This window comes from Schistocerca piceifrons, chromosome 8 (genome assembly GCF_021461385.2).
Source record: "Schistocerca piceifrons isolate TAMUIC-IGC-003096 chromosome 8, iqSchPice1.1, whole genome shotgun sequence".
NCBI lineage: Eukaryota > Metazoa > Arthropoda > Insecta > Orthoptera > Acrididae > Schistocerca > Schistocerca piceifrons.
The window spans coordinates 78411019-78438525 of NC_060145.1; the positions used below are offsets into that span (position 1 = coordinate 78411019).

Genomic DNA, 27507 nt, shown 5'->3' on the forward strand with positions numbered 1-27507 from the left:
AATCCGTCTTTAGCCATATGGGCGCGTTACATGCCATATCATAGCTGAAAAATGTGCCGGGGCTCCGTCATGCAAGTACTACATCCGCCGGAGCGGCCGAGCGGTTCTAGGCCTCCAGGTCTCTTCCATTATCATGAGTCTTAAACAAAGTGTTAGTGATGGTTACATTATGCTCTGAAGCAAAATATTACCCTTAGGCTTTCTCTTTCATTCCTAATCCCCCATCACAAATTTTCGTCTCCCTTAACTGTCTGAATGATTTCTTTTATCTCATCATACATTTCTTCAGTCTCTTCCTCATCTGCGGAGATAGTTGGCGCATAAACTTGTGCTGCTGTTGTGGGTGTTAGTTTCGTGTCTATTTTGGCTACGGTAAGGCGTTTACTACGCTTCTTCAGTAAAATATTACGCTGGTAAAATGGTCCCCCATTCGGATCTCCAGGCGCCGTCAGAAGAAAGAAAACTGACGTTCTATGAATCGGAGTATGTAGCGAGCCCTTAATCAGGCAGGTTGGTTGAAGTTAGATGTAGTGGAAATTAGTGATGTTTTGTGGCATAATACGGGGCTATAAATATGAAGTCAGATCGGGGTAATACAGGTGTGTGTTTAATTACTGATAAGGAAATAGGACTGCGGATAAGATACTGTGAACAGCGTAGTGAATGCCTTATCGTAGCCGTCACTCAATAAGTACACGAAAAGGCAGCAGATAGTACATATTTATTGTCTACAAATCGTAACATAAGAAATGTAAATTCAAGATACAAGTTTTAATGCAAGTGGAATACTCGGAAGGTGTTGATGCTGCGGATGTCCAGCGTTAACAGTTGCGAGACTGTGCTGTGGCACCCAAGGAAGGTATTCCGAAGAGCAGATGCTATTCACCGGCAAGCTATTTATCCCTGCAAGGAAAAAAAGTCCATCAGTTTCACAATTGTTTGTTCAAGTCACCACTATTTCACTGGTTTCGTGATATCTTCCATTTTCAGCCATGTTGTGCTAATCCGTTTATGCCCACGCAACTACTACACCCAATATACATTATGTGTTCCTTATCTTCTAGTTGTTGTCTGTTTTACTACGTTTCTCTTCTTTCATCTAGCAGTGGCAAGTTAATGCTGCAGGAGGTGTCTCCCTAACCTGTTCACTCTCCTGGAAAGGATCTTGTAGTGTGGCACTGGTTTGAAATCGACGTTTCTCATCATACTTCATTCCACCTCGTTTAGCCTTAATGATAGTTCTTGTGTAATTAAGCTGTTTCAAAGGCTTAATTAGCTAGTGGATGAAACAGCATAAAATATTTATTGAAAAACTGTGTGAAAGTAAGTTATTTTATGTGCTATTGTGAGCTTGAATGGCAAACCGATGCATATGAATTAAAGTATCCAGAGCCGATGTGTTGGACTTGAGTGCACATCTCTTTGGAGAGGTGCTGACGGCGAGGTGTCTCGCTGACGTAATAGGGAGACGCCGGCTACAGTTCGTGTCCCTAGCCCCGAAGCTCTTAGAGCTTTCACGCATTGATACGTCCACTGAATCCTTAGCTTACGACGCAGTTTTCCTGTGATGATACCCTGACATTGCAAAAACAGGATTGCCCGTTCACCGGAGTGGGGAAAAGATGCGAAATGGAGGGCAGCGTTTTTGCATTTAACTACCGCTCTACTGAGAACTGGAGTGTAGGAGGAATGAGAAGGTGCATGGGTGAACATTATGAAGATGCCAAGGTGTTTGTAGACAAATATTTATGGCTGGTGATCACTCAGCAGAAGCAGTGTGTTGGGGCACCGTTTGATTTTTGAAGAGGAAGACACTGCGATGGAGTATTCCATGGTCTACACGTTGGAGTGCTCGACAGATAAACGAAGTTCCCACAAATAGTACTTTATATCCTGGGGTTTCCAACTTCAGTTGGAAAAGAAAACGTAGATACTAGGAAAGTAACGGTGAAGAAACCATGAATAACAGAAGAAATACTTCAGCTGATCTACGAAAGAAAGGGTACAAAAATGTTCAGGGTAATCTAGGAATACAGAAATACAAGTTACTTTGGAATGAAATAAGTAGGAAGTGCAAGAAAGCTAAGGCGAAATGGCTACAGGAAAGATGTGACGATATCGAAAAGGAAATGACTGTCGGAAGGACTGACTCAGCATACGAGAAGTCAAAACAATCTTCTGTAAAATTAAAATCACTGCAATCAGGATTCCACTCTTAAATGCAGCGGAGAGAGCGATTAGTTGGAAGAAGTACATTCAAAGTCTCTATAAAGGGAGCACTTGTGTGATGGCCTGATAGAAGAACAGTAGGAGACAGGGGATCCAGTATGGGAATCAGAAACTAAAGTAGCTTTGGAAGACTTACGATCAAATAAGGCAGAAGGGACAGCTGAAATAGCTTTGGAAGACTTAAGATGAAATAAGGCAGAAGGGACAGATAAGACTCTATCGCAACTTCTAAAATCATTGAGGGAAGTGGCAGAAAAACGACTGCTCAAGTTGGCGAGTATAATGTACGAGTCTGGCGACAAACCATCAGAGTTTCGGAAAAACATCATCCACACAGTTCCGAAGATTGGAAGACCCGACAAGTTCGAGAATTATGGCACAATCAGCTTAACAGCTAACGGATCCAAGTTTCTGACAAGAACAATACACAGGAAATTGGAATAAAACTGGGGACGTGTTAGACGTCGATCAGTTTCGCTTTCGGTCAGTTAAAGCCACTACAGAGGCAATTCTAACGATGCGGTTGATAATGGAAGCAAGACTGAAGAAAATTCAAGACACGTTCATAGGATTTGTCGACGTGTGAAAAGCATACGACAATGTAAATTGGTGCAAGATTTTGGAAATACTGAAAAAATCGGTGTATGCTATAAGGAAAGGCGGTTAGTATATAATATGTACAAGAATAAAGGGGGAACAATATGAGTGCAAGACCAAGAACGAAGCGCTTGGATTAAACAGTGTGTAAGACATGGAGTAGTCTCTCGTCCCTACTGTTCTATCAACGTATCAAAAAAGCAATGGTGGAAATAAAAGAAAGTTTCAAGACTGGGCTTAAAATTCAAGGTGAAAAGATATCAGTAAGATTCGATGATATTGTTATCGTCAGTAAAAGTGATGAAGAATTATAGGATGTGCTGAATGGAATGATTTATTGATGGCTCAAATGGCTCTGAGCACTATGGGACTTAAATATCTGAGGTCATCAGTCCCCTAGAACTTAGAACTACTTAAACCTAACTAACCTAAGGACTTCACACACATCCATGCCCGAGGCAGGATTCGAACCTGCGACCGTAGCGATCGCGCGGTTCCAGACTGACGCGCCTAGAACCGCTCGGCCACACGGGCCCGCTGATTTAATGAGTACAGAATATGGATTGAGAGTGAATCGAAGAAAGACATAAGTAATGAGGCGTTGAAGAAATGAGAACAGCGTGAAACTTATCAATGTTGGTGATCACAAATTTGATGAAGTTAAGGAATTCTGCTACCTAAGCATCAACAGAAACCTACTAGTATAAAAGATAGACATAAATTTTAAGAAGAAATTTAGAGATTGTACGTTTCGAACACAGCACTACTTTATGGTAGTGAAACATAGACTGTGGGAAATTCGAAAGGGAAGAGAATCGAAGCATCTGAGGGTCGGTGTTACAGAAGAGTGTTGAAAATTAGGTGGACTAGTAAGATAGGAAATGAGGAGGTTCTCTGCAGAATCGGCGAGGAAAGGATTATATGGAAATCACGGACAAGAAGAAGAGACAGGATGATAGGACGTCACTTAAGACATCTGGGAATAACTAGAGGGAGCTGTAAAGGGTAAAAAGTGTAAAGGAAGATAGAGAGTGGAATAGATCGAGCAGATAAAAGAGGATGTAGGTTGCAAATGCTACTCGGAGATGAAAAGGTTGACACAGTAGAGAGCAATCAGAAGATTGATAATTAAAAAGAAAAAAATGGTTCAAATGGCTCTGAGCACTATGGGACTCAACTGCTGAGGTCATTAGTCCCCTAGAACTTAGAACTAGTTAAACCTAACTAACCTAAGGACATCACAAACATCCATGCCCGAGGCAGGATTCGAATCTGCGACCGTAGCGGTCTTGCGGTTCCAGACTGCAGCGCCTTTAACCGCACGGCCACTTCGGCCGGCTTAAAAAGAAAAAAGAAGCAGAATTCAGGGTCTTATACGCTGGTTTGCAAAACTTGAAAAGAAAGTAACTTTCATATGATGTGGCTCTGCCAAGTATCGCAGATCGCGGGAACTTGGACAGTACATAGGATAGAACTGCTACAAAATAGTGCATTAGGCAACTAAAATAAATACGCAGTGAGACGAATAGAACTGACATTTTATGCAACGACAATCATCACACTTTAGTCGCAACGATCCGAGGTGGTCTCCAGGCATTGGAAAATGCGGGAAATGATTCTTAATACGATGCCTGACCACACGGACGGCAACGCAGGGACTGCAATGTGCTCCCATACGGGCCCCGCGATCATGAATGAGTTGTTGCGGTAGCCTTACCCCGTGCCTCCACAACTGCTGGATGCTCCTTGGTGCATATGGACGTGCTGCAGTACGTTTACCCAATGCATGCAACACCTGGTCAATGGGATTCAAGTCGGAGGAGTGAGCGAGCCAGACCGTTTGCGGTATTTCCTCTTGTTACACGAGCTACTCCACTAGCGCTGTTCCATACGACGGCGCACTGGCATCCACTAAAACGTCCTCCCCAGGGCCGAATGCACCCCTGAAAAGACGCACTTGAGAAACGGGTTCAGTAACTTTGAACAAGAAGTGTAGAGTGTTCACACATTTGGAAACCGGCACGCCCACGCAGTATTATGCCTCCCCATGTCATAACGCCTAGACCACTAAAACAATCATGTTCCTGGGTGCATTATGCGTTCCCACCTCTTGCTACACGAGGGTGAGTCCAGCATTGTTGAGCGTGATCGTTTTGGTTGTCCTGGTGCTGTCGTGTGGCGAATGACAAAGCTGCGTGCACGAACTGACCTCCAAATCACCTCACCGGTGATTGTTATTGTGACACTGTACTCGTTCGCCGAGTGCGTCATTTCAGCGGTGCTTTCGTTAATGACTTCGATTTTCCTTATCCAAACGTTTAAAGGAGAGAGCGTGCGATGTGATCGTTTTTGCAGCTATAACGCAGGAGGTAGGTTTTGCAGACCTCTAGCCCTCAAGTCAGTCGTCGCATGTACGATAGTGTGGCAAGTGCGTTTATTGGGGGCTTTCATTTGCACACTATCTGGGCTCCAGCTGAAAGGTCCTCACTCAACCTACGTTACAGTTAGAAGCTTCCTACGATGCACTCTGCAACTGTCATCTTTTCTCGTCTGTTTGTTTAGAACGTGATGGTGTTTTTTTAAGAAACCGACATATTGCCAAATGGATGTATGCGACCTTTTTAAAATCATCATCTACATCTACATGAATCCTGTACGAATCACACTTCAGTGCTTCGCAGAGGGTTCACCGAACTACCTTAACTCTAATTCTCTATTATTCCACTCGCTAAGAGAACGCTGAAAAAATAACACCATAATCTTCCCGTACGACATCTCATTTTCTTCATTTTATTACGATGATCGTTTCCCCCTATGAAGGTAGGCGTCAATTAAAAAGAAAATTCGCATTCGGAGGAGAAAGTTGTTGATACAAATTTCGTGAGAAAATCCCGCCACAACAAAAAAAAGCCTTTGTGAATTCCACATCAAATCCAGTGCCACGTCCGTGACGCACTCTTCCCTCTTTCTCGATAATATAAAACGTACTGCTTTTGTCTGAACATTCTGGATGAACTCTGGTAATCCTGATAAGGATCCCACACCGCGCAGCAGTACTCAAGATGACGGACAAGCGTAGTGTAAGCAGTCTGTCTTTGGTTCGACTTCCCCACAACGTTTTCTCTGTGTTTTTTGCAGTGTAAGTTGTTCTTTCCCTACAGCTTACCCCTATTTTTCTCAGTATTTCGAACATCTTGGACCATTTTACACTGTAGAATGCTTTCTACAGGTCGACAAATCTAACGAACGTGTATTGAATTTTCTTCAGTCTTGCTTCCATTATCAACTACAATGTCAGAACTACCTCTTTGCTGCATTTACCTGTCCCAAAGCCAAACTGACCGTTGCCTGACACATAATTTTCTTTCCCATTGTTCTGCATAGTATTCTTGTCAGCAACTTGGATGCAGTAGCTGGTCAGCTGTTTGTGCGATAATTCTCGCACTTGTCGGCTCTTGTTGTCTTCGGAATTGTGAGAATGATGTTATGCCGAAAGTCTGATGGTATATCGCCAGTCTCATACGTTCTACACACCAACTTGAGTAAACGTTTTGCTGCAACTTCCCTCTATGTTTTTAAACATTCCGATGGAATGTTATCTTTCCCTTCTGTGTTATTTAAGTCTTCCAAAACACCTCTAAAATTTAGCTTTAAGACTGGATCCCCTACCTCGTCTACATTTACTCCTGTACCTTCTTGTATCACGTCAGACAAATATATCTCTCATAGAGGCTCTCAATGTTCTCTTTCCATCCATCCTCTTCTAAGGGCACAACCACTCTGAAACGACATCCAGCGTCGCCAGGAAAGGTCACCAAGCATTTGCCAATGATGTGATCTGTCACCCTTCGAAGTTCGTCACAAAGTCTTTGAAGCAATTTTTAGTATATAGAGGGTCTATCAAAAAGGACTTCACACCTTTCAAAAATATTATTAATTTAACCTACAGACATGGTTTTCGTGTCATTTGACCTGAACAGGTTAAAAGTGACTTTCGTTAGCTGAGTGGTATACATCCCGTCAGAAGTCTATTCCTTGTCAAACTTTTTGCAGCATATGAGGCGTGACTTGTTTAATACCGAAGTAGATTCAATCTCTGAAAGAGAAGCTGGTGGAGATGGAATAAACAATGAACCTTTGATGATTTCCCAAAAGAGAAAGTAAGAACTTATCAGGTTCAGTGACCGTGGGGCCCGTGCAATTAGCACCCATCAGTCCATTCACTTAGGTGGAAAGCGGACACTCAGGAAATTTCGGACGTCTTACCAAACATTTAAAACTGTATTACCCTTCAAGACGACACCAAGTTTAAGTCGTATGAATAAGTTGGTAAGAATTTTCAAAGCTGCGAACTCCTTTTTGATGTACCCTATATTAAACTTTCACATTATCGGTTTCAGCAAATAGTTACCGTCCTCAGATGTGTAACTCCAACGAAGAGGTTCGTACATACTATAAGAAATAGAGTAAGGCACGTCGAATATCATGACTTATTTTTATTTGACGATATGGCGTACGTTCATTTCAATAATTAGTTCACTTCATGGTGTTCTAAGTGCCTCACTGGTATATGAAACGTATAGAGTAGGACTAATAATCTCCAAATCTACATTTACATCTACATACCCGTTCTTCAAACAGGTGTGAAGTGATTTAGCATTGTACCTCATGGCAGTGCTTATTCAAGTTTCCATCAGGTGCGGAACGTGGGAAGAACGACTGCTGAAACGCGTATGTGCTCGCTTTAATTAATTGTGGGAGTGATACAAAGGCCGAAATGTGTTTCAACATTCTTCCCTTGCTATTTATCTTTAAAATTTCAGTATTTGAGTGACACTCAGTCGTGGGTCTTGCTGGCCTCCTTTGTTTAGCTATCCCCTGTTAATCCTGGTTCCCACATATTTGAGCAGTATTGCACTATCTCTCGTGTGAGTGTTTTGTACGAAATCGACTTGCTAGACTAATTACATGTTTCCGCTATCCTATCGATGAACCGAAGCCCCTCTCCTGATTCACCTACGACTGAGTCTATTCGATCATTCCATTTCATATTGATACAAATTGTGCCGCCCACGAATTTGTATGAGCTGGCTCATTGACATTGATGTTTTGGTGATAGAAAATTACATTTCTGCGTTTTGTGAAGTGCCCAGTTCTATCTTTCTGTATAATTAACACAAGTTGTCCGGCTCTGCATCATTTCTAAATCTCGTAGAGATTCTCCTGGATTTTTGCGCAACTCTGATCTCATAGTTCTTTATTACAGATAACTGCATCATGTCGATAAAGTCTCACGGTAGAATTAATATTTCTGAATCCTGTCGCAGGTGGTGGTTGCTACGCCGTGTCACTGTCTTCTTGTCGATAGAGGATGGTGTATCGGTCTCATACCGGTCTGGTACCAAGTATTGAAACTTGTTTTATTTTGAAGTCCGTGCAGGACAGAGAGAAGTATTGCTCATTAGAAACTATTATTTTTGGACAATCCTCAACCCCTTAGCCATAGGCAGTATCATTTTCCGCTAAAAGACACAGATTGAACTCAGTAGATATCCAATTTTAACACCTTGCAAGGCGCGCCTTCGTTACAGAATTATTATGTCTGTATTACGAAAGTGTTAGTGAAACGTACGTACCAACCTCTGTCACAGTAGACGAGGGTGCAGAATGCACCTATGCCATCTTCTGCACACAAACACACGTTACATTCCTCCATGTACGTTGTGTTGGGGATACAGCATTTCCCTGCAATAGAATATAAACAGAAATCACCAGAAATTCTCAAGATAATATTGAAAATAGCGGACATAACTATGAGGGACTTCTGCCCATGAGTTTATTGTTCGTTAATTTCATATCCCATAGATCATGCTCCTGATAATTATGCACTTATGATCTGAAACTTCTCAGCCTGTATACAGTGTAACACTTTGCTTAGTTTATAATTGAGTTTCGTTTATGTTTGAAACGGTTAACTGAAATATAGCATAAGCACGTACACACACACACACACACACACACACACACACACACACACACACACACCCATACGCATACATATATGAATTCATAAAACCCGCTGTGCATTAGAATAACAAAAAACTTGGGGTATTTGTTTTTAAGACTACTGAAATGTTTCCAAACACAGAAAGAAAAATCAGGTAAACCATTTCAATTACTTTGTTGGTACTTGCCTGCACAAGGTCTGACGGAGAACAACAGTAATTTTTTTAGATTTTCATTCCCTGCACTAGGAAGCGCTGGTCAACAGAATCAAGTAAGGGTGAATGTTCTGTATAATACACTGCCTTTCCCGCAGGACCTCGTACTGATAATATGTTTACATGCGTCATATACTTTTTCGAATGAACTGAGTGCGTTTTAGGTTAATTTGAAATTACTTCATAGAGGCTATAAATAACCTGAGAAAAATTTACAAATGTAATTGGACAATGCTGATAAAACGATGTGTGCATTAGTATATTTTCTAAGACAGCAAATGGTCTCAACACTATAATGATCAATATATATTTGAGTACAGTTGAATTAGAGGTACTGATTAATCTGATCTGAGTCCTATTTAACCAATAGCAAGAGGGAAAATGTTTTACATCATTGCTTTGTCGTATTGCAATTTGTGGTTTTACACAGTGTTCCATCATAGGGTTTGTTGTCATAGTGATACCCGTTAATGACTGCCGTCAAACTCTCAAGATGCTATCTTCACAGATGGTACGAGTGCAGCTGTTAAAAATTTAGATCAGGAACTGAAGAAAATAACAAATAACATTCTACAGCAAATAACGTTCAGAGTTAATAGACTAACTCTCAACTATAATAAAACACAATACTTGCAATATTCACGGTAGAGTGCACAAGGAAAAGTGCTACATTCAAATATAGGAAATGTTTTGTCCTCCTCCATACATGAAGCGAGCGATCTCAAAGTACCGGGTAGTCAAAAAGTCAGTATAAATTTAAAAACTTAATAAACCACGGAATAATGTAGATAGAAACGTAAAAATTGACACACATGCTTGGAATGACGTGGTGTTTTATTAGAACAAAAAAAACATATTTCTAGACGCGTGAAAGATCTCTGGCGCGCGTCGTTTGGTGATGATCGTGTGCTCAGCCGCCACTTTTATCATGCTTGGCCTCCCAGGTCCCCAGACCTCAGCCCGCGCGATTATTGACTTTGGGGTTACCTGAAGTCGCAAGTGTATCGTGATCGACCGACATCTCTAGGGATGCTGGAAGACAACATCCGACGCCAATGCCTCACCATAACTACGGACATGCTGTTCACAACAATATTCCTCGACTACAGCTACTGTTGAGGAATGATGGTGGACATATTGAGCGTTTCCTGTAAAGAACATCATCTTTGCTTTGTTTTACTTTGTTATGCTATTGCTATTCTGGTCAGATGAAGCGCCATCTGTCGGACCTTTTTGTCGTTTGTATTTTTTTGGTTGTAATAAAACCCCATTTCATACCAAGCATGTGTGTCAATTTGTACCTCTCTATCTACATTATTCCGTGTTTTATTCAGTTTTCAAATTTATACTGACTTTTTGATCACCCTGTAAATTGAGAGGCATTACAATGAGAGTTGTATTGTTAGAGCTTTATGTGATACTCGTATCTCTTATTCCTATGATACTACAGATCACGTCATAAGAAACAACTTTTATAAGAGACAGTATGTTAGCTGACTCTTGCCAGCCAAGATATGCGTCGTTTAAAGCTGGTTGCACAAATGAAAGGTGTAAGCATTTTATATGTAATATGAATGACCTATCATTTAGTCATCTGTTCCACTTTATAGGCGATAGGCTGAGCATAACTGAAGTTTCTCATTCGTTTCTGAAATATCTTTCTCTATATCGAGTAAAACATTCTTACGATTCTCATGTTGAAAATCACTCTGTCAGTTTTCTGTGATAGGTAGTGTAGCGGTCGCCCTTCGTATCAGGATTGTTATTGAGCGTGAATGCCGAGTAGGTGAGGTGGTGATGCCACAGCTGCAGGAGGCCGAGCTCAGGAACTGGTGTGGATGGCTCTGAGATGCCCATTAAACGCCAATTAAACAGCGTTGTGTCGATACCTATTTACTGGTTGCGGTTTTATAGTGTTGTTTTCTCCAGTGCAGCAGAAAACATGATGAATCGCATACTCGAGTGTTACGAAGATTGTGGATGCAATACTTTGCCGGCTGCGGGCATGGTGTAGGTCATGACCCCGAAGCGATGTCGTGCATGTAGCCGTAATAGGAGCCTGTAGGCGCAAGCCTACCAAGGGTCTCATTAGAAGCTAGTGCGGCCTACATCAGCGCTCTTGAAGATGGATGTGCGCTTTTAAGTGAACATCCACAACGCATCGTGATTGAGGTAGGGTAATGAAGCAGATGTACAGCTCTATTATACCGCTATCTGTATATGTGCATTTCGCTGTCCTAGGACTTTCGCTATCCTGAGTGTAAGTGTAGAAGAATTAGATGATCTGCTGAATGGAATAAACAGTCCAATTAGTACTGAATATGGACAGAGAGTAAATCGAAGAAAGACGAAAGTAATGAGAAGTAACAAAATTGAGAACAGCGAGAAACTTAACATCAGGATTGATGGTCACGAAGTAGATGAGGTTAAGGAATTCTACTACCTCGACAGCAAAATAATCAATGACGTACGGAGCAAGGAGAGTAGCACACGTTATAAGGGCAGTCCTGTCCTAGAGAAATCTACCAGTATCAAACATAGGCCTCAATTTGAGAAGGAAATTTCTGAGAATGTGCGGTTGGAGCACAGAATTGTATGGTAGTGCAACGTGGACTGTAGGAAGACCGAAACAAAACAGAATCGAAGTATTTGAGATGCTGTCTTACAGTCGAAAGCTGAAAATTAGATGGCCTGATAACGTAAGGAATGAGGAGGTTCTGAGCAGTAAAATGGTTCAGATGGCTCTAAGCACTATGGGACTTAACATCTGAGGTCATGTCCCCTAGACTTAGAACTACTTAAACCTTACTAACCTAAGCACATCACACACATCTATGCCCGAGGCAGGATTCGAACCTGCCACCGTAGCGGTCACGCGATTCCTGACTGAAGCGCCTAGAACCGCACGGCCACACCGGCCGGCCGTTTGGAATACATCCAGCAAATAATAGAGGACGTAGGTTGCAGGTGCTACTCTGAGACGAATAGGTTGGCACAGGAGAGGAATTCGTGGTGGGCCGGACCAAACCAGTGAGAAGGCTGATGACTCAAAAAACAGTACTTTTATCACCTCTGTGTAGTACAAAACGAAGGAAAAAAATAAGAAAATAAGAAAAATACACTGTAATATACGTACTTATGAAGTACTAGTTTCATGATCTTAGTATATTGACGTCTTGTGCTCAGCACGAGTACCGGGTAGCGCATTCCTTTAAACCTTCGTTGGTTTTCTGCGTTGTTGTGGCACTGGTATTCGAATTTGTGATTACGCATCGACTGCATCACTGACGACTTTAGCCTACTGATATGTACAACAGAAGTTTTCGTTGGCAAGTGGATGTTAACATTGACTGGGGAGGCCATTTCTATTGCTTGATACGATATATTGTATTTCATCGAAGGTTCTCCGCTTTCGCTTTTTGTGTGTAACGATTGGTAACCAACACTCATTCGTCAACTCTAAAATGTCGAAAGTGACTTACATACTGTCTTATGGGTTCATGTCTTTCCAGATCTTTCGTGTTTCCTCGTCTTACGGTATCACAAGCTTCATTAGTTTATTTGCAATTTTCTTCGTTGTTGACATCGTCACTTAACTTAGGTTGTAATGTATGTAAGAGAGATGACACTTTCCCTCTCGTATGGTGAGAGACCAGTACCAGTATTGGCCACGGAATTAAACCGGTACTAGTACTGACTACAGAATTAAACGTGCCAATCACAAATTGGTGATATGTGTCAAAATATGTTGCATGGGGGCTTAATTAAATATTATTGAAAATACTTTTTAGTTTTTTAGTAGCTGTATGTCCGCTTACGCTGTGTCTCGTAAACGGTTGGCCCTGACTAGTATTATTACGCTATCTGACTGCAAAGAACAACAAGAATGAAATGAAATCTTTCGTTAACACAATTAATTAATTAAGTCCCCAGCAACTATAAAACCTACTAAACCAACAAAGCACAAGTGTAGCTGTTCTGTATGTGGTAGTATGACTCAACGTACATCTGGCACAGTTCTTCTTCAACAAGACAAGAATTTTAAATACCATTTATACAGAAGTAACTAAAGGAAATAAAAATACCATAATTACTCAAGAAAACCAGAATTACACTCTAATACAAGAACACAAGCCAGATGCTTTGTTGACTGAACCTGTCATGACGCATTATTTAAAACATGGAAATAATGAAAAAACACGTAATATTTTACCTTCATATATATTGACGAAAAGCACTCTGATCGTTACAGTATTTCCATTAGAATAACATCTGCTACCTCTCCCATCAATAACTGCATAAAACATGGAACAACACTCTCCACTATTACATCTCACTCCGACTTCACGACAAGCAGTGCCCACTAGCACATCTCGGCACGAACTGACCACTACGAGCTCTGGACAAGCACTGACTGCTACGAGCTCTCAACAAGCACTGTGGAGGCGGCTTAATAGTACTCTTTGGCGCAATCTCTGGCGCAGTGGCTCAGTGTAGCCACCTTTCAATGTGTGCTGGCTGTTAACATAATAATTAATTATCCTCGAGGCTATTCAATGAATATGTTTCGTTTGTCTGTTTATTTGTGGATGAAGGGACTTTTCTACAATGTGCGAACATGAAGTGCACAGCAAACTTGTTTCATACGATTAGATAAGACGTTTGCACCCTGGCCAGTCAGTAAAGTTTCTGTTAAGCCTAATTTAAGAAACTAACTAGTCATTAATGCTGAAGTATCTGCAACAGCTTGTTGGTGAAGTATTGCTGTCATAGATACAAACCACGAAAACTGAAAAGCTGTGTCAGGCGTGCAGCACCCCGGCAGCACTGGACCGAGCCCCCTGTCCTCCACTGCAGTCCGCCAGTCACAGAGTTCCCAGAATGAGATTTTCACTCTGCAGAGGAGTGTGCGCTGATATGAAACTTCCTGGCAGATTAAAACTGTGTACCGGACCGAGACTCGAACTCTGGACCTTTGCCTTTCGCGGGCAAGTGCTTGGTAGAGCAGGTCCCGAGTTCGAGTCTCGGTCCGGCACACAGTTTTAAGCAGTCGCAGAGTTATTTTACTGTAGCTGCAGGAAATAGGAGGTAAGAATTTTTCAACGGCAGAGGCTAAGGCAAATGGGAGAAAATCTCTATTCGGTACTCTTGATAGTTATTAGGACAGTAGGTGGATTATGTTTGCTATCTGAGACAGTTCATGCACAGGTGCTAGACCTTTCAGTAATTGCGAAATTACCTTCTGGGGCCGCCGGTGGTTTCTTCCGGGCCAACTGCAGCGTCTTCGCTCCTGTAACAAGCCATCAGAGACACGTCAGTCTGGTTGTAAAATCGGCCTCTCTTACAACTGTGCTTACCTTGAGACTCTTTTCATGATATTTACGTACACTACTGGCCATTTGAATTGCTACAACAAGAAGAAAAGCAGATGATAAACGGGTACTCATTGGACAAATATATTATACTAGAACTGACATGTGATTACATTTTCACGCAATTTGGGTGCGCAGATCCTCAGAAATCAGTACCCAGAACAACCACCTCTGGCCGTAATAACGGCCTTGATACGCCTGGGCATTGAGTCAAACAGAGCTTGGATGGCGTGTACAGGTACAGCTGCCCATGCAGCTTCAACACGATACCACAGTTCATCAAAAGTAGTGGCTGGCGTATTGTGACGAGCCAGTTGCTCGGCCACCATTGACCAGACGTTTTCAATTGGTGAGAGATCTGCTGAATATGATGGCCAGGCCAGCAGTCGAACATTTTCTGTAGTCAGAATGGCCCGTACGGGACCTGCAACATGCGGTCGTGCATTATCCTGCTGAAATGTAGGGTTTCGCTGGGATCGAATGAAGGGTAGAGCCACGGGTCGTAACACATCTAAAATGTAACGTCCACTGTTCAAAGTGCCGTCAATGCGAACAAGAGGTGACCGAGACGTATAACCAAAGGCCCCCAATACCATCACGCCGGGTGATACGCCATTATGGCGATGGCGAATACACGCTTCCAATTTGCGTTCACCGCGATGTCGCCAAACACGGATGCGACCATCATGATGCTGTAAACAGAACCTGGATTCATCCGAAAAAATGACGATTTTGTCATTCGTGCACCCAGGTTCGTCGTTGAATACACCATCGCAAGCGCTCCTGTCTGCGATGCAGCGTTAAGGGCAACCGCAGCCATGGTCTCCGAGCTGATAGTCCGTGCTGCTGCAAACGTCATCGAACTGTTCGAGCAGATGGTTGTTGTCTTGCAGAGGTCCCCATCTGTTGACTCATGGATCGAGACGTGGCTGCACTATCCGTTACAGCCATGCGGATAAGATGCCTGTCATCTCGATTGCTAGTGATACGAGGCCGTTGGGATCCAGCACGGGGGTCCGTATTAACCTCCTGAACCCACCGATTCCATATTCTGCTAACAGTCGTTGGATCTCGACCAACGCGAGCAGCAATGTCGCGATACGATAAACCGCAATCGCGATAGGCTACAATCCGACCTTTAGCAAAGTCGGAAACGTGATGGTGTGCATTTCTCCTCCTTACACGAGTCATCACAACAACGTTTCGGGACTGATGACCTTAGAAGTTAAGTCCCATAGTGCTGACAGCTATTTGAACCATTTGAACAACAACGTTTCACCATGCAACGCCGGTCAACAGGTGTTTGTGTATGAGAAATCGGTTGGAAACTTTCCTCATGTCAGCACGTTGTAGGTGTCGCCACCGGCGCCACCCGTGTGTGAATGCTCTGAAAAGCTAATCATTTGCATATCTCAGAATCTTCTTCCCGTCGGTTAGATTTCGCATCTGTAGCACGTCATCTCCGTGGTGTAGCAATTTTAATGGCTTCACTTTTTGTCTGTAAATATACATTGCAATCATTCTTTTCCTGCTCTATGACCGTTTCTGTTTTTTTATTCTACGTCCTAAAACCTCCCTTATTTTAATATGAAGTAAAAGCTAAAGGTCAAGTATTGGACAGATTTATTTGTAATATTACGAACGACCTACATAAAAGGTTAATAATAGTTTACAAAGTCAGGGAACGTCTTGATAAAACGGAGAAAGGTGTAGCCTTATAAAAATCCAATACCAGGAGAAGAAAGGAAAATACATTGCAAGAGCTTATGTGATGGTGAAAGAAACAGAATGTCGGTAGAGGACGTCACAGATGAACCCTACTGGGCTGATATCCTGATGTATAAAGAACTTTATGATTGTTTGGCAAGAATAAGAAATAGAAAGGCTACAAGAAAGGATGTAATAAACGATGAGCCTATAAAATATGGTAGACAAACTAAATATCATTCATCCTTCATTATTTTAGAAATAAGAGAGTTCCCAGAAAAATCTTTTATTCTACATTTTAGTTAGATGCTAAAGTTTGTGTGAGGAGGGGGGGGGGGGAGGGGCGGGCAACGATCGGTATGGGAGGGATGAAGGGCGGGGTAGTAGGTAATGACTGACTGTACTCAGGGGTAATGGACTAAGGTTGGGAATCGCTGCACCAGTGCCTACCTGATGAAAGCGCGATTCCACATGTTGGAGCGCCAGGTACACAGCTCAAGGTGTTTCTAAATAGTCAATAAAATTTTTCAGGGTTTGTGATCGCATTGTCAATACGTAAAACTACCGAAGTATCGATCACTCTTGCAAGTGACCTACTTCAGGGTGATTTTAATTACTGAAACAAAAACACATTGTAGAAGGTCACTTGCAGCAGTGACCGAAACGTTGGTAGTTTTACAAACTGGCTCTGAGCACTATGCGACTTAACTTCTGAGGTCATCAGTCGCCTAGAACTTATAACTAATTAAACCTAACTAACCTAAGGACATCACACACACCCATACCCGAGGCAGGATTCGAACCTCCGACCGTAGCGGTCGCTCGGCTCCAGACTGTAGCGCCTAGAACCGCACGGCCACTCCGGCCGGTTGGTAGTTTTACACATTGACAATGCGGTCACAAGCTCGGAAAAATTGTATTGACTGTGACAATGGCCGCGGAAGCCTACGTTTACATGTGTTTCTAAGTGTTCACATATTTTCCCGCACTATTCCCTGTTGACGTGCTATTCAGACAGTGGGTGCCAAGTGCGATGTCAGTACCTCCTGAGTCGGTTTAATGATGCCCAGGGTCTAATGTGACTTGGCTGACTTGTTGTGGTGTGTCAAGTGCAATCGCTGTGTGGCGCTGCAGTAGCTACTACGGTAACAGCTTAAACGCTGTGGTCTATTAGAAGTCAGTTCCTTGAACAAGGTCCAATCCGTACACTCGCGGTTCAGTATCTGGTGTGGTTCTGCACTCCGCAATGTAGCTACCGAGTACCGCGTAACTCGTCAGCGAGCAGAGGCCAGATCGTTAACAACAGCTACGCCGAGTGCACTTGCTATGACTATTATGAGGGTACGTGTGACGTGTGTGGCCCAGCATGGGAGTCGTGCTCGTGTGCATCCGGCCCCTGTACCACGTACATTAGGCCTAGAATACGTTCATGGAGTTTTTTTCCGTTAGAGCTATGTTGCAGTGAGATGTGTAACAGTGAGATGTGTAACGGTGAGCACTGCAACGACGTTGACTCGCGGTGCTACGAGGTGCGACAATAAAGTAATGAGACTGATTTTCTTTGCAAGATGTTGCAACCCTGCAGGCTTGCGTAGGCACAATATCTTTGACCTTGGTCTATAAGCTGCTTCTAGGCAAAGCAGCACGTCGATGTAACTGCTCAGTCGTGAGTTGTGCTGTAATACGTTAACACGTGTTTGTGTCTCTCGTCACGGAAATGGAACCGCATAATATTGCGCAACGGTATGCCATTTCTTTTTGCGTTAAATTGGGTGAAAACGCGACAACTTACGGTAAGCTTCAGAAGAATTTTGGAGAGGAGGTTATGTCAAGAGTTCAAGTTTTTCGTTGGCATAAAATATTTAGTGAAGGTAGAACGACTGTTGAAGATGAAGACCACAGTGGACGACCGTCAACTTCACGGTCGGATGTCGACTTGGGCAGGGCGCGTGAACCTGTACGATCTGATCGAAGATTATCCGTGAAAATGATTGCAGAAGAACTGAACATCAGTCGAGAAATGGTTCGTCTAATAATAACTGAAGATCTTGGTAAGAGAAAGATTTTTGCAAAAATGGTCCCCAAAAATATCACACCACAACAGCGAGAAACACGGAAAAATGTGGCAGCCGATCTGTTAGAGCAAACGGAAATCAATCCAGAATTGTTGAGCCGTGTTATCACTGGTGATGAAAGTTGGATTTTTCAGTACTATCCAGAGACAAAACGCCAAAGTTCTCAATGGTGCTCAAAGGGGTCACCCAGACCAAAACAAGCTTGCATGTCAAAGTCAAAAGTGAAATTCGTGCTTGTGTGCTGCTTTGATTCCAAGGGAATTGTTCATAAAGAGTGCGTGCCTCCTGGACAAACAGTTAACCAATATTACTACAAAGAAATTTTAGAAAGACTTCGTAAAAGAGCTCTTCGTATCCGTGCCAACGTTGCTGATAATTGGATTCTGCATCACGATAATTCACCATCCCATACTGCTCTGTCAGTACAGCAATTTTTAACCTCAAAACATTTCAGTACTACCAAAGTCACCTTAGGATATTGCTCCGTGCGACTTTTTTCTATTTCCAAGAGTCAAAACGGCGGTCAAGGGACACCATTTTCAAACAACACAAGATGTCCAAAAAGTTGTGACGAGGGTCTTGGAGGATGTTACAGAAGAAGAATTCCAGAAATGTTACCATCAATGGCAGAAGCGCTGGAAAAAGTGTGTGCAATCAGAAGGGAATTACTTTGAAGGAGACAACACTAAACTTGACTAAAACGGTAAGCAACATTTTTTTTCACATCAGTATCATTACTTTATTGTCGCACCTGACTAAAACGGTAAGCAACATTTTTTTTTACATCAGTATCATTACTTCATTGTCGCACCTCGTATATTGAGTAAAGTGCTGATATATCCTGTTAATGTCTCTCTGGGAGCTGCATGGCGATATCGGCGCTGTATAAACGCCATTGAACTTGACCGTGATGACCGTGGCCTCTAGCCTCTCGCTATTCGTGCGGCACATGTCTTTGTGTATGATGATAACTGTTCCAACTTTTTGCACGGCCGGTCGTAATTCGATGCAAAAATACGGAGAAGAAAGACTGTCTACAAGTTGTGATACGGCCTCTCCCTGGTGTAACTGCAATACGACGTGTTACGAATCGAAACTGCAGATGTCCTCTGTTCACTGTCAAGTGTTCCGCCGGAAGTACTGACGAATAACTCCGTATGGCGTAGATATTCCTAATCCAAGCATGTATGTGCTACTCACTGCCTGTCCCCTTACTCAGCTGTAGCAAACCCTCCTCATCGAAGGCTCCAAGAACATTAGAAAGCAACGACTTTTAATTCAACTGATGTTTTATACATAGCATTTAGGCTTAAACACAATTTAATGTTTGGATAACAACAATATAGGAAAAGATAGATCGCTACTTAGCGTAAAGAAGACACGTCAACTTGCAGACAGGCACGATTAAAAGACGCTAAGGTATAGCTTTCGGCCACAGACTTCGTCAGTAAACACGCACACACACACACACACACACACACACACACACACACACACAAGCAAGCAAGCACACATCACGCACATACGACCGCCAACTCCCCCATTTCGGGCCGAGCAGTTGCTTGCTTGCGCGCGCGCGCGCGTGTGTGTGTGTGTGTGTGTGTGTGTGTGTGTGTGTGTGTACTTGACGTTTCTTCTTTACGGTAAGTAGCAATCTGTCTTTTCCTATATTGTTGATATTCCTACATGGAGTTTTCACTGATACTCTGATCTCTATGGTTAAGTGATTTCTAATTCAAAGGCGTGCTGAAAAGTAATTTTTCCGTTCTGTTCTGAGTATCAGCTGCAGTACTACATATACCCCGTGACTTTTCCGTTTCGCTGGCGCAAGTTGCAACCCTATACCGATAGAGGGCTTGCAACTGTAACATGTAACATGGCAATCTGTAGCGGAACTATGTCGATGCGTGAGAAACAGCGTGCTGTAATCGGGTTTCTAATAGCTGAAAGTTTCTTCCACACACGGAGCGTGCGCTCCTTCAGCATGACAAAGAAAGAACACTTTCGAGAGCTCTGACATCTGCGACAAGTCAACGCCTTGAGTTCACTGTTATCGATTATCCTCCATACTGTCCAGACTTGGCTACAACCTATTTTCACCTATTTGCAAAACTTGAAGGATACCTTCGAGGACTTCACTTTAAAAGAGATAAAACCTTTCAAGCAGAGGTGCGGTTGTGGCTCCGTCAACAAAGTGCGACATTGTTGATACCGTCAATGTACAATGTCTTTCTTTGGGTGAAATGTGCTGGTCACCAGGGTGAATGTTGAAAAATGAGTATGTAGACATCATAAAAGAAGACATCGTGAATAAAGATTTTGTTAATCAATCTTTCACGAAAATTCATGTTTATTTCTGAGGTGCTTTAATTATTCAATATTAAGTGAAATATGGTATCATGTGATAAAACGGGTGTCTGAATCGAAATATTCGATCTCTATAGTTCAATCACTTCTATAGGCCCGTTCTAGAAACTGTCTGAAACCGAGTTAGAATGTTTTGACATCACTTTTTGTTGCTGGGAATAAATGTTGCCGAAATTAGACGTAAGTTATAAAAAAAGGGTAATCAAAACAGTATATTTTAATCGCCTACTAAAAAGGGATCATATAGATTTACGTAAAGTGATTGTCATGGAAGGAAATATGAAATCTCAGACAACAGATAAAAGTGTATATTATGTTACACTAGAACAAACTTATAATATGTGAAACTCCATGTTAAAGAAACAAAGAGCTCTCAGTCAGCAATATGTACATTACTATTCACGGAAGAATTTATTTATTCTCGTTTCTGTGGTGAAAATAAAATACGTTATAACTGATTTTTGTGCTAAATAAATGTTTTTGTGAATATGTACAATTTTTATTTTATGATTGGAGTTCTGTACTTACAGTCTGAAGAAACGTACATATAAAATAACTCTGATTTTTCATCTGACAAGTCCGAGCACTGGGATAGTACGAAATTTAACAAACCTCTTTTGTTGCGGCAAGCCATACGGGTACATGCCCAGACACGTGCCGGAAGACACGTACATACGTTGCAGTCTTCCATCTTCGCCTGACCGGGTATGCATCCTGAATAAAAATAGACTTGATTATTATAAATTTTTAATCCCATGTCGACTCTTCTTCTTACATGGCAAATAACACACAATGATACTGGTGTCTACATGGTGATTACGCCTGTTCAGTTCAGTCTGTGTACTATCCTTCGACCATAGATACTAATAGACTGAGCAAGCAGTGCAGCGGCTGTACATCTGGCGTGGCTGCAACATAGAATCACGTGACTGTTGGCAGAACGTCAGCGGGAGTTCAAGGCAGCATTCTGATTCCTGATTTCACTTCCAGTATTTCTCAGTGGATTTCCTGCTAAATTTCACCACATTACATGTAGCTTATGTAAACACAGCTAGAAGTGATAAATTATTGCGTAACCACTGTACAAATTTAGTTTTACAGCCATTACTTCACAATGAACTTTGTGAACAGCTGAAACACTTTCGATGTTCGGCAATATATTCGCCGCGAATATTTCACTGTTACCAATTATTAGATGCATTCTCTACTAACAATACGCGTTATGCACTGCATAAAACGTAAATATTGCGTGTGTGTGTTTTAGTGCCTTGGTTGTAGAAAGTGTTATAGACTTCATAAATCTGCATAAACAACGAAACCTGTAACGTAAACACACGTGTTCACATCGAATGTAACAAACTCAATTGTGTCGTTCACCCACAAAACGTAAAGCAGTTTCATTTGAAAGCTCTTTTTTGGTTTAAACAGTTTGTTTCGTAGATGTATCAAATAAGATATCTACAAAATCAGTACCTACTTACATGAATACTTGTTCCACAGATCATGAATACGATACTTCACAATGATGTGTCAGTTTAATGAAAGGTAGACCTATCATTACATGACAATTCTTCCAGTCACTTATTTATACGTAAAAAATCGTCTACTGAGTAGGAGCTGTCATTCATAGATTCTTTTAGTTTGATTTTAAATGCTGGTTGGCTATCTGTCAGGCTTTTAATGCTTTTTGGTAAATGACCAAAGATTTTTGTAGCAGCATATTATTTAGCCCATACATTATAGCTTATTATCTGGAAACGAACGTAGGCCATACAACAACCTTTTTGCAAATGGTATTCAGTATTTGTTTCTGATATTCGTATGTTTTGTAACTGGGAAGTACAAAATAAAACTAAACCCTGATGAGAAATCAAACCCCTAACTTGTTTTTGCAAATTGTTCTTTAAAATAATACCAGCATAATTCACCCCTTTTTGTACCAAAGTCAGATTTAATCCAGGATAGTAAAAATCATCCTTTCTTCTTGTGTAGTAGCAATGCACATTGCCATTGCTTTTGGGGTGGGAAGGGTTATTGGTATGTATATATATATCTCTCTCTCTCACACACACACACACACACACACTATATATATATATATATATATATATATATATATATATATATATATGTGTGTGTGTGTGTGTGTGTGTGTGTGTGTGTGTGTGTGTGTGTGTGTGTGTGTGCGCGCGCGCGTGCGCGTGCGTACCTGTCCTTTTTTCCCCCCTAAGGTAAGTCTTTCCGCTCCTGGGATTGGAATGACTCCTTACCCTCTCCCTTAAAACCCACATCCTTTCGTCTTTTCCTCGCTTTCCCTCTTTCGTGACGAAGCAACCGTTGGTTGCGAAAGCTTGAATTTTGTGTGTATGTTCGTGTTTGTTTGTGTGTCTATCGACATGCCAGCGCTTTCGTTTGTTAAGTCACATCATCTTTGTTTCTTCAAAGTGCTTCGAACAGATGCGTGTGTGTGCAGTAGGCTTGAAATATTTTCTTTTCACTGCCTGTATCCACATCTGCCTGCGCCCTTCATCCTTTGGAAACCTATAGGAAAGAGAAAAAGCAGCTTTGTAGCTTACCATTTTAAGAAATATATAAGATTGCAATGTGCGCCTGGAAACACACACAGCACTTCAAACCGCCAATTTACGTAACTGTGGCGTTCTGGGTAAGGATATGATACAATAGTTTATCAGTATTCAAGAAATGCCACTAAATTATACTAATAATACTTACACGTGAAATTTAATGTTACTTCCCTTCACAAAACGCTCGGTACAAACATAAGCACAACAGGATATCACCATTGTTTTGCCAGTAGTCATGTGGTATAGCAGTAGAGATGTTGGTGCCACGAAATATACGTCATGACCAGTCTACCAATATCTATGGTCGAAGGTACTATCGCTAAATAATTAAACGTACGTAAGCCATGAGAGGTGTTCGAAAGAAAAGGTACGAGATAAGACTGTGGGTGGAACTATCTTCATTCATAAGTAGTCACCAAAGGTTCTGAGCACAATTATCGCACTGTTTCACGAGCCGAAAGTTTACAGAATTCGTGTGGCTTTAACAGGAGCCAGTTCTCCATTATGTCCTTCAGCTCGTCGTCCGAGTTGGAGTATTTCCATTTGCGATGTCTTTTAGCGGACCAAACACATGGAAATCGCAGAGCGACATGACCGGGCTTTAGGACGGATGCTCCCACCTGAAGTGGGCCATTACACTTTGTGTGACCTTGGAGACGTGAGGACGTGCGTTTTCGCGGAGCAGAATCACTCCTTCCGTGAGCAGCCCACGACGTCACATGGGTGTCTCACGGTAAACGTCACAGTTAATGGTTTTCCCGTGGTCGAAGAATTCGATGAGCATCGGATATCGGAAGCCGAAAACGACGGTGAGCATCAGTTTGCCTGCTGAGGTCAAACCTTTATTTCTTATGATCAGCTGGTGAAGCTACGTTCACGTCGCTAGACGTCTCACTACCTTATATCGAAGCGGCATATGCAAATTTCAGTCAGTTTTGTTGTTACAATGTTTCATACCTTTTCATTTAAACACTTCTCACAGTATAAAAGACTTAATACTATTTTAGCTTTCCCTAAAAAAATTAAAATAAGATGTCAGTCATTTTCTGATACGATATTCCTGTTCGTAGAGAGTTCACTAAGGTGGCTAGCACTTACAAGGAGCGACAAGGCAAGGAATGAAGGATGTGGTTGGAGCTGAGGTCGACTTCGAGACGGATTAACACCTTAGTTTGAAAGGATGTAGCAGACATCGCTTCAGAATAGTAATGCGATGCTGGTGTTGAAAAGTGCTTTCTGAGTCTATTGAGGAGTATGCCGAAGGATCTAGTTCACATCCGTCTTAACAGGGTGCTACTTTGCAAAATTTACAAGAATTTCTGTTTTTCTTGAATAACTTCTTCAGGAACTTTTTGCTGTAGCAAGATCTCCATGAACCATGTAGTCAAGAATGTCGCCACCGGAAACCACGTTCGCATTTGGGCGTTGGTGTGCAAACAATCAGCAGTACAAACTTTCGCCGGCAGGAGCCTCTAGTCGTTTATCGAGCAAGGAGTTTGTTATCTATAGAGATGCTCTAACGCTGTAAACTTGCAGTCAGCGAATTATGTTCCCTGCCTTATTGTGAAAGTCAAAACATTGTGAACAGCGTATGTGTATCCTTGCGTTATCCATCGAAATTCAAGCTCAAATTTGTGAAAACATGGTCATTCGTCTTACCTACGGATACACAAACAGAAGTGAAAATTCTATTACATTCTACAGGTAAATGTTTCAGCTAAAATAATAATTTTGGTTTAAATGTGGACCATTCGTTTCGATGTTTACTCCTAGTAGCTTCAAACTATCATGTTTATAGTATGTTACACTGCCAAAATAATAATACTGACCTTACGCCTTATCATAGAAGAAAGATTAAGGAAAGGCAAACCTACGTTTCTAGGATTTGTAGACTTAGAGAATGCTTTTGACAATGTTGACTGGAATACTCTCTTTCAAATCCTAAAGGTGGCAGGGGTAGAATACAGTGAGCGAAAGGCTATTTACAATTTGTATAGAAACCAGATGGCAGTTATAAGAGTCGAGGGGCATGAAAGGGAAGCAGTGGTTGGGAATAGAGTGAGACAGGGTTGTAGCCTCTCCCCGATGTTATTCAATATGTATATTGAGCAAGCAGTAAAGGAAACAAAAGAAAAATTCGGAGTAGGTGTTAAAATTCATGGAGAAGAATTAAAAACTTTGAGGTTCCCCGATGATATTGTAATTCTGTCAGAGACAGCAAAGAACTTGGAAAAGCAGTTGAACGGAATGGACAGTGTCTTGAAAGGAGGATATAAGATGAACTTCAACAAGAGTAAAACGAGGATAATGGAATGTACTCCAATTAAATCAGGGGATGCTGAGGGAATTATATTAGGAAATGAGACACTTAAAGTAGTAAAGGATTTTTGCTATTTGAGGACCAAAGTAACTGATGATGGTCGAAGTAGAGAGGATATAAAATGCAGACTGGCAATGGCAAGGAAAGCGTTTCTGAAGAAGAGGAATTTCTTAACATCGAGTATAGATTTAAGTGTCAGGAAGTCGTTTCTGAAAGTATTTGTATGGAGTGTAGCCATGTACGGAAGTGAAACATGGACGATAAATAGTTTGGACAAGAAGAGAATAGAAGCTTTCGAAATGTGGTGTTACAGAAGAATGCTGAAGATTAGATGGGTAGATCACATAACTAATGAGGAGGTATTGAACAGAATAGGGGAGAAGAGGAGTTTGTGGCACAACTTGACAAGAAGAAGGGACCGGTTGGTAGGGCATGTTCTGAGGCCTCAAGGGATCAGAAATTTAGCATTGGAGGGCAGCGTGGAGGGTAAAAATCGTAGAGGGAGACCAAGAGATGAATACACTAAGCAGATTCAGAAGGATGTAGGTTGCAGTAAGTACTGGGAGATGAAGAAGCTTGCACAGGATAGAGTAGCATGGAGAGCTGCATCAAACCAGTCTCACGACTGAAGACCACAACAACAACAACAACAACAACAATAATAATAATAATAATTAGCACACCTGGAAAGACGTCGTCGATTTTGTTCCGATGATGGCATACGCCATGTGGGGGACATCAGATGTACTGATAATCGTTTCAACGTCGTCTGCCAACAGAGAGCGCTGTGGCATACTTACCAGAGTCAGAGCGCCACCTGTGTCTGCCCTTATTAGGGAATGCTTACAGCCAGAAGGCTCGGTGTGGTGCAAACGTGTGAAGCTAGCAGGTAAATATGAGTTTCAAAGGGGCCTTTTTGTGGCCTTCCAATTGACGGGATTGTAATTCCGGAGAAGTGCCACAGGGGTCTGACATGCTGCGTATGTTGTGCAACGATGCTATGTGTGAGTGGTCACGTGATCATTCTCACACCTCTTAACGAGGTTCTGGACGTCGACGCACTACAAACGCCCGCCGGGATAGTGGTATTGTAATTGCAGCAACGACAGATCCTACAGATAGCACAGCACAGATAAAAGGCCTTGTGAGCCGGTTGTTAGCAGAGGAACTACGGACACACCCAACTCTAGCCCTTCTTCCACTCTCGCCACAGCATCGACGTGCACGGCTCGACTAGTGCCGTCAGAGGATCGTGGAATATGGAATGGCGCGCCATGGCCTTCAGCTATGAAAGCAGTCTCTGTCTGCACGCAAATGATGGTCGTTTACACGCATGACATAGACCTGGTGAGCGCCGTCTCGCAGAAGGCATTCGTCCAAGACACCACCCCAGGCTTCATGTTGTGGGGGAGGGGGGGGGGGGGAGTGCGATAAGCTACAACTGTCGTTCATATTTGGTGTTTCAAGAGGGCAAGCTAACCAGCGCTCAGTATGTGCAGAATGTTGCTAGAACCGTTCTTGCAACAGGAATAATGCTCGCCCACAGGCTGCTCGTGAAACTCAACGTGCCCAGCAAGACATGCAGCAATTTTCTTGGCCACCACGATCTTCACACATGTCTCCAGTCGGATGTGATAGGACGAGAATTGACTCGTGCGAGTCGTCAACCAGAAACTCTTACACAATTACGTGAAGAGGTCGTGCAGGCGTGGAATAACGCATGCCAGCACAGAATTCGCCATCTGTACGATTGCATGGATTCAAGAGTCAGCGTCTGTGTTGCCGATACCTGGTACCTCAGAACCGCTCTTGCGCTTGATATGATGTAACAATAAGTCTTGAGTAAATTGCAAACTCTAAAAGGGTGTACTAAATTTTTTCCGGCAGTGTACGTACATGCACGAAGGACAGCGCACGGAGAAACTATTGGATGAAGATATTATGACGAAATATAGCTCACCAACCATATACGGTACAGTAAGTTCTGTATATTCTCAGAGTTCGGTTTGGTCGAACTTCAGTGTCATGCGTTCG

At 42.2% G+C, this 27507-nt stretch overlaps 1 protein-coding gene across 1 annotated transcript; it reads right to left on the reverse strand.

The window, feature by feature from the left end:
* Positions 1-776: 776 nt before the first annotated feature.
* Positions 777-21343, reverse strand: LOC124711972 (serine protease inhibitor I/II-like). The gene is made up of 4 exons (XM_047242255.1): positions 21181-21343; positions 14287-14337; positions 8463-8571; positions 777-903 (listed from the first exon to the last, which is right to left on the reverse strand). Exons 1-4 carry the CDS (start codon positions 21323-21325, stop codon positions 894-896), a joined length of 315 nt encoding a protein of 104 aa, XP_047098211.1. The 5' UTR covers positions 21326-21343; the 3' UTR covers positions 777-893.
* Between the last annotated feature and the right edge of the window lie 6164 nt (positions 21344-27507).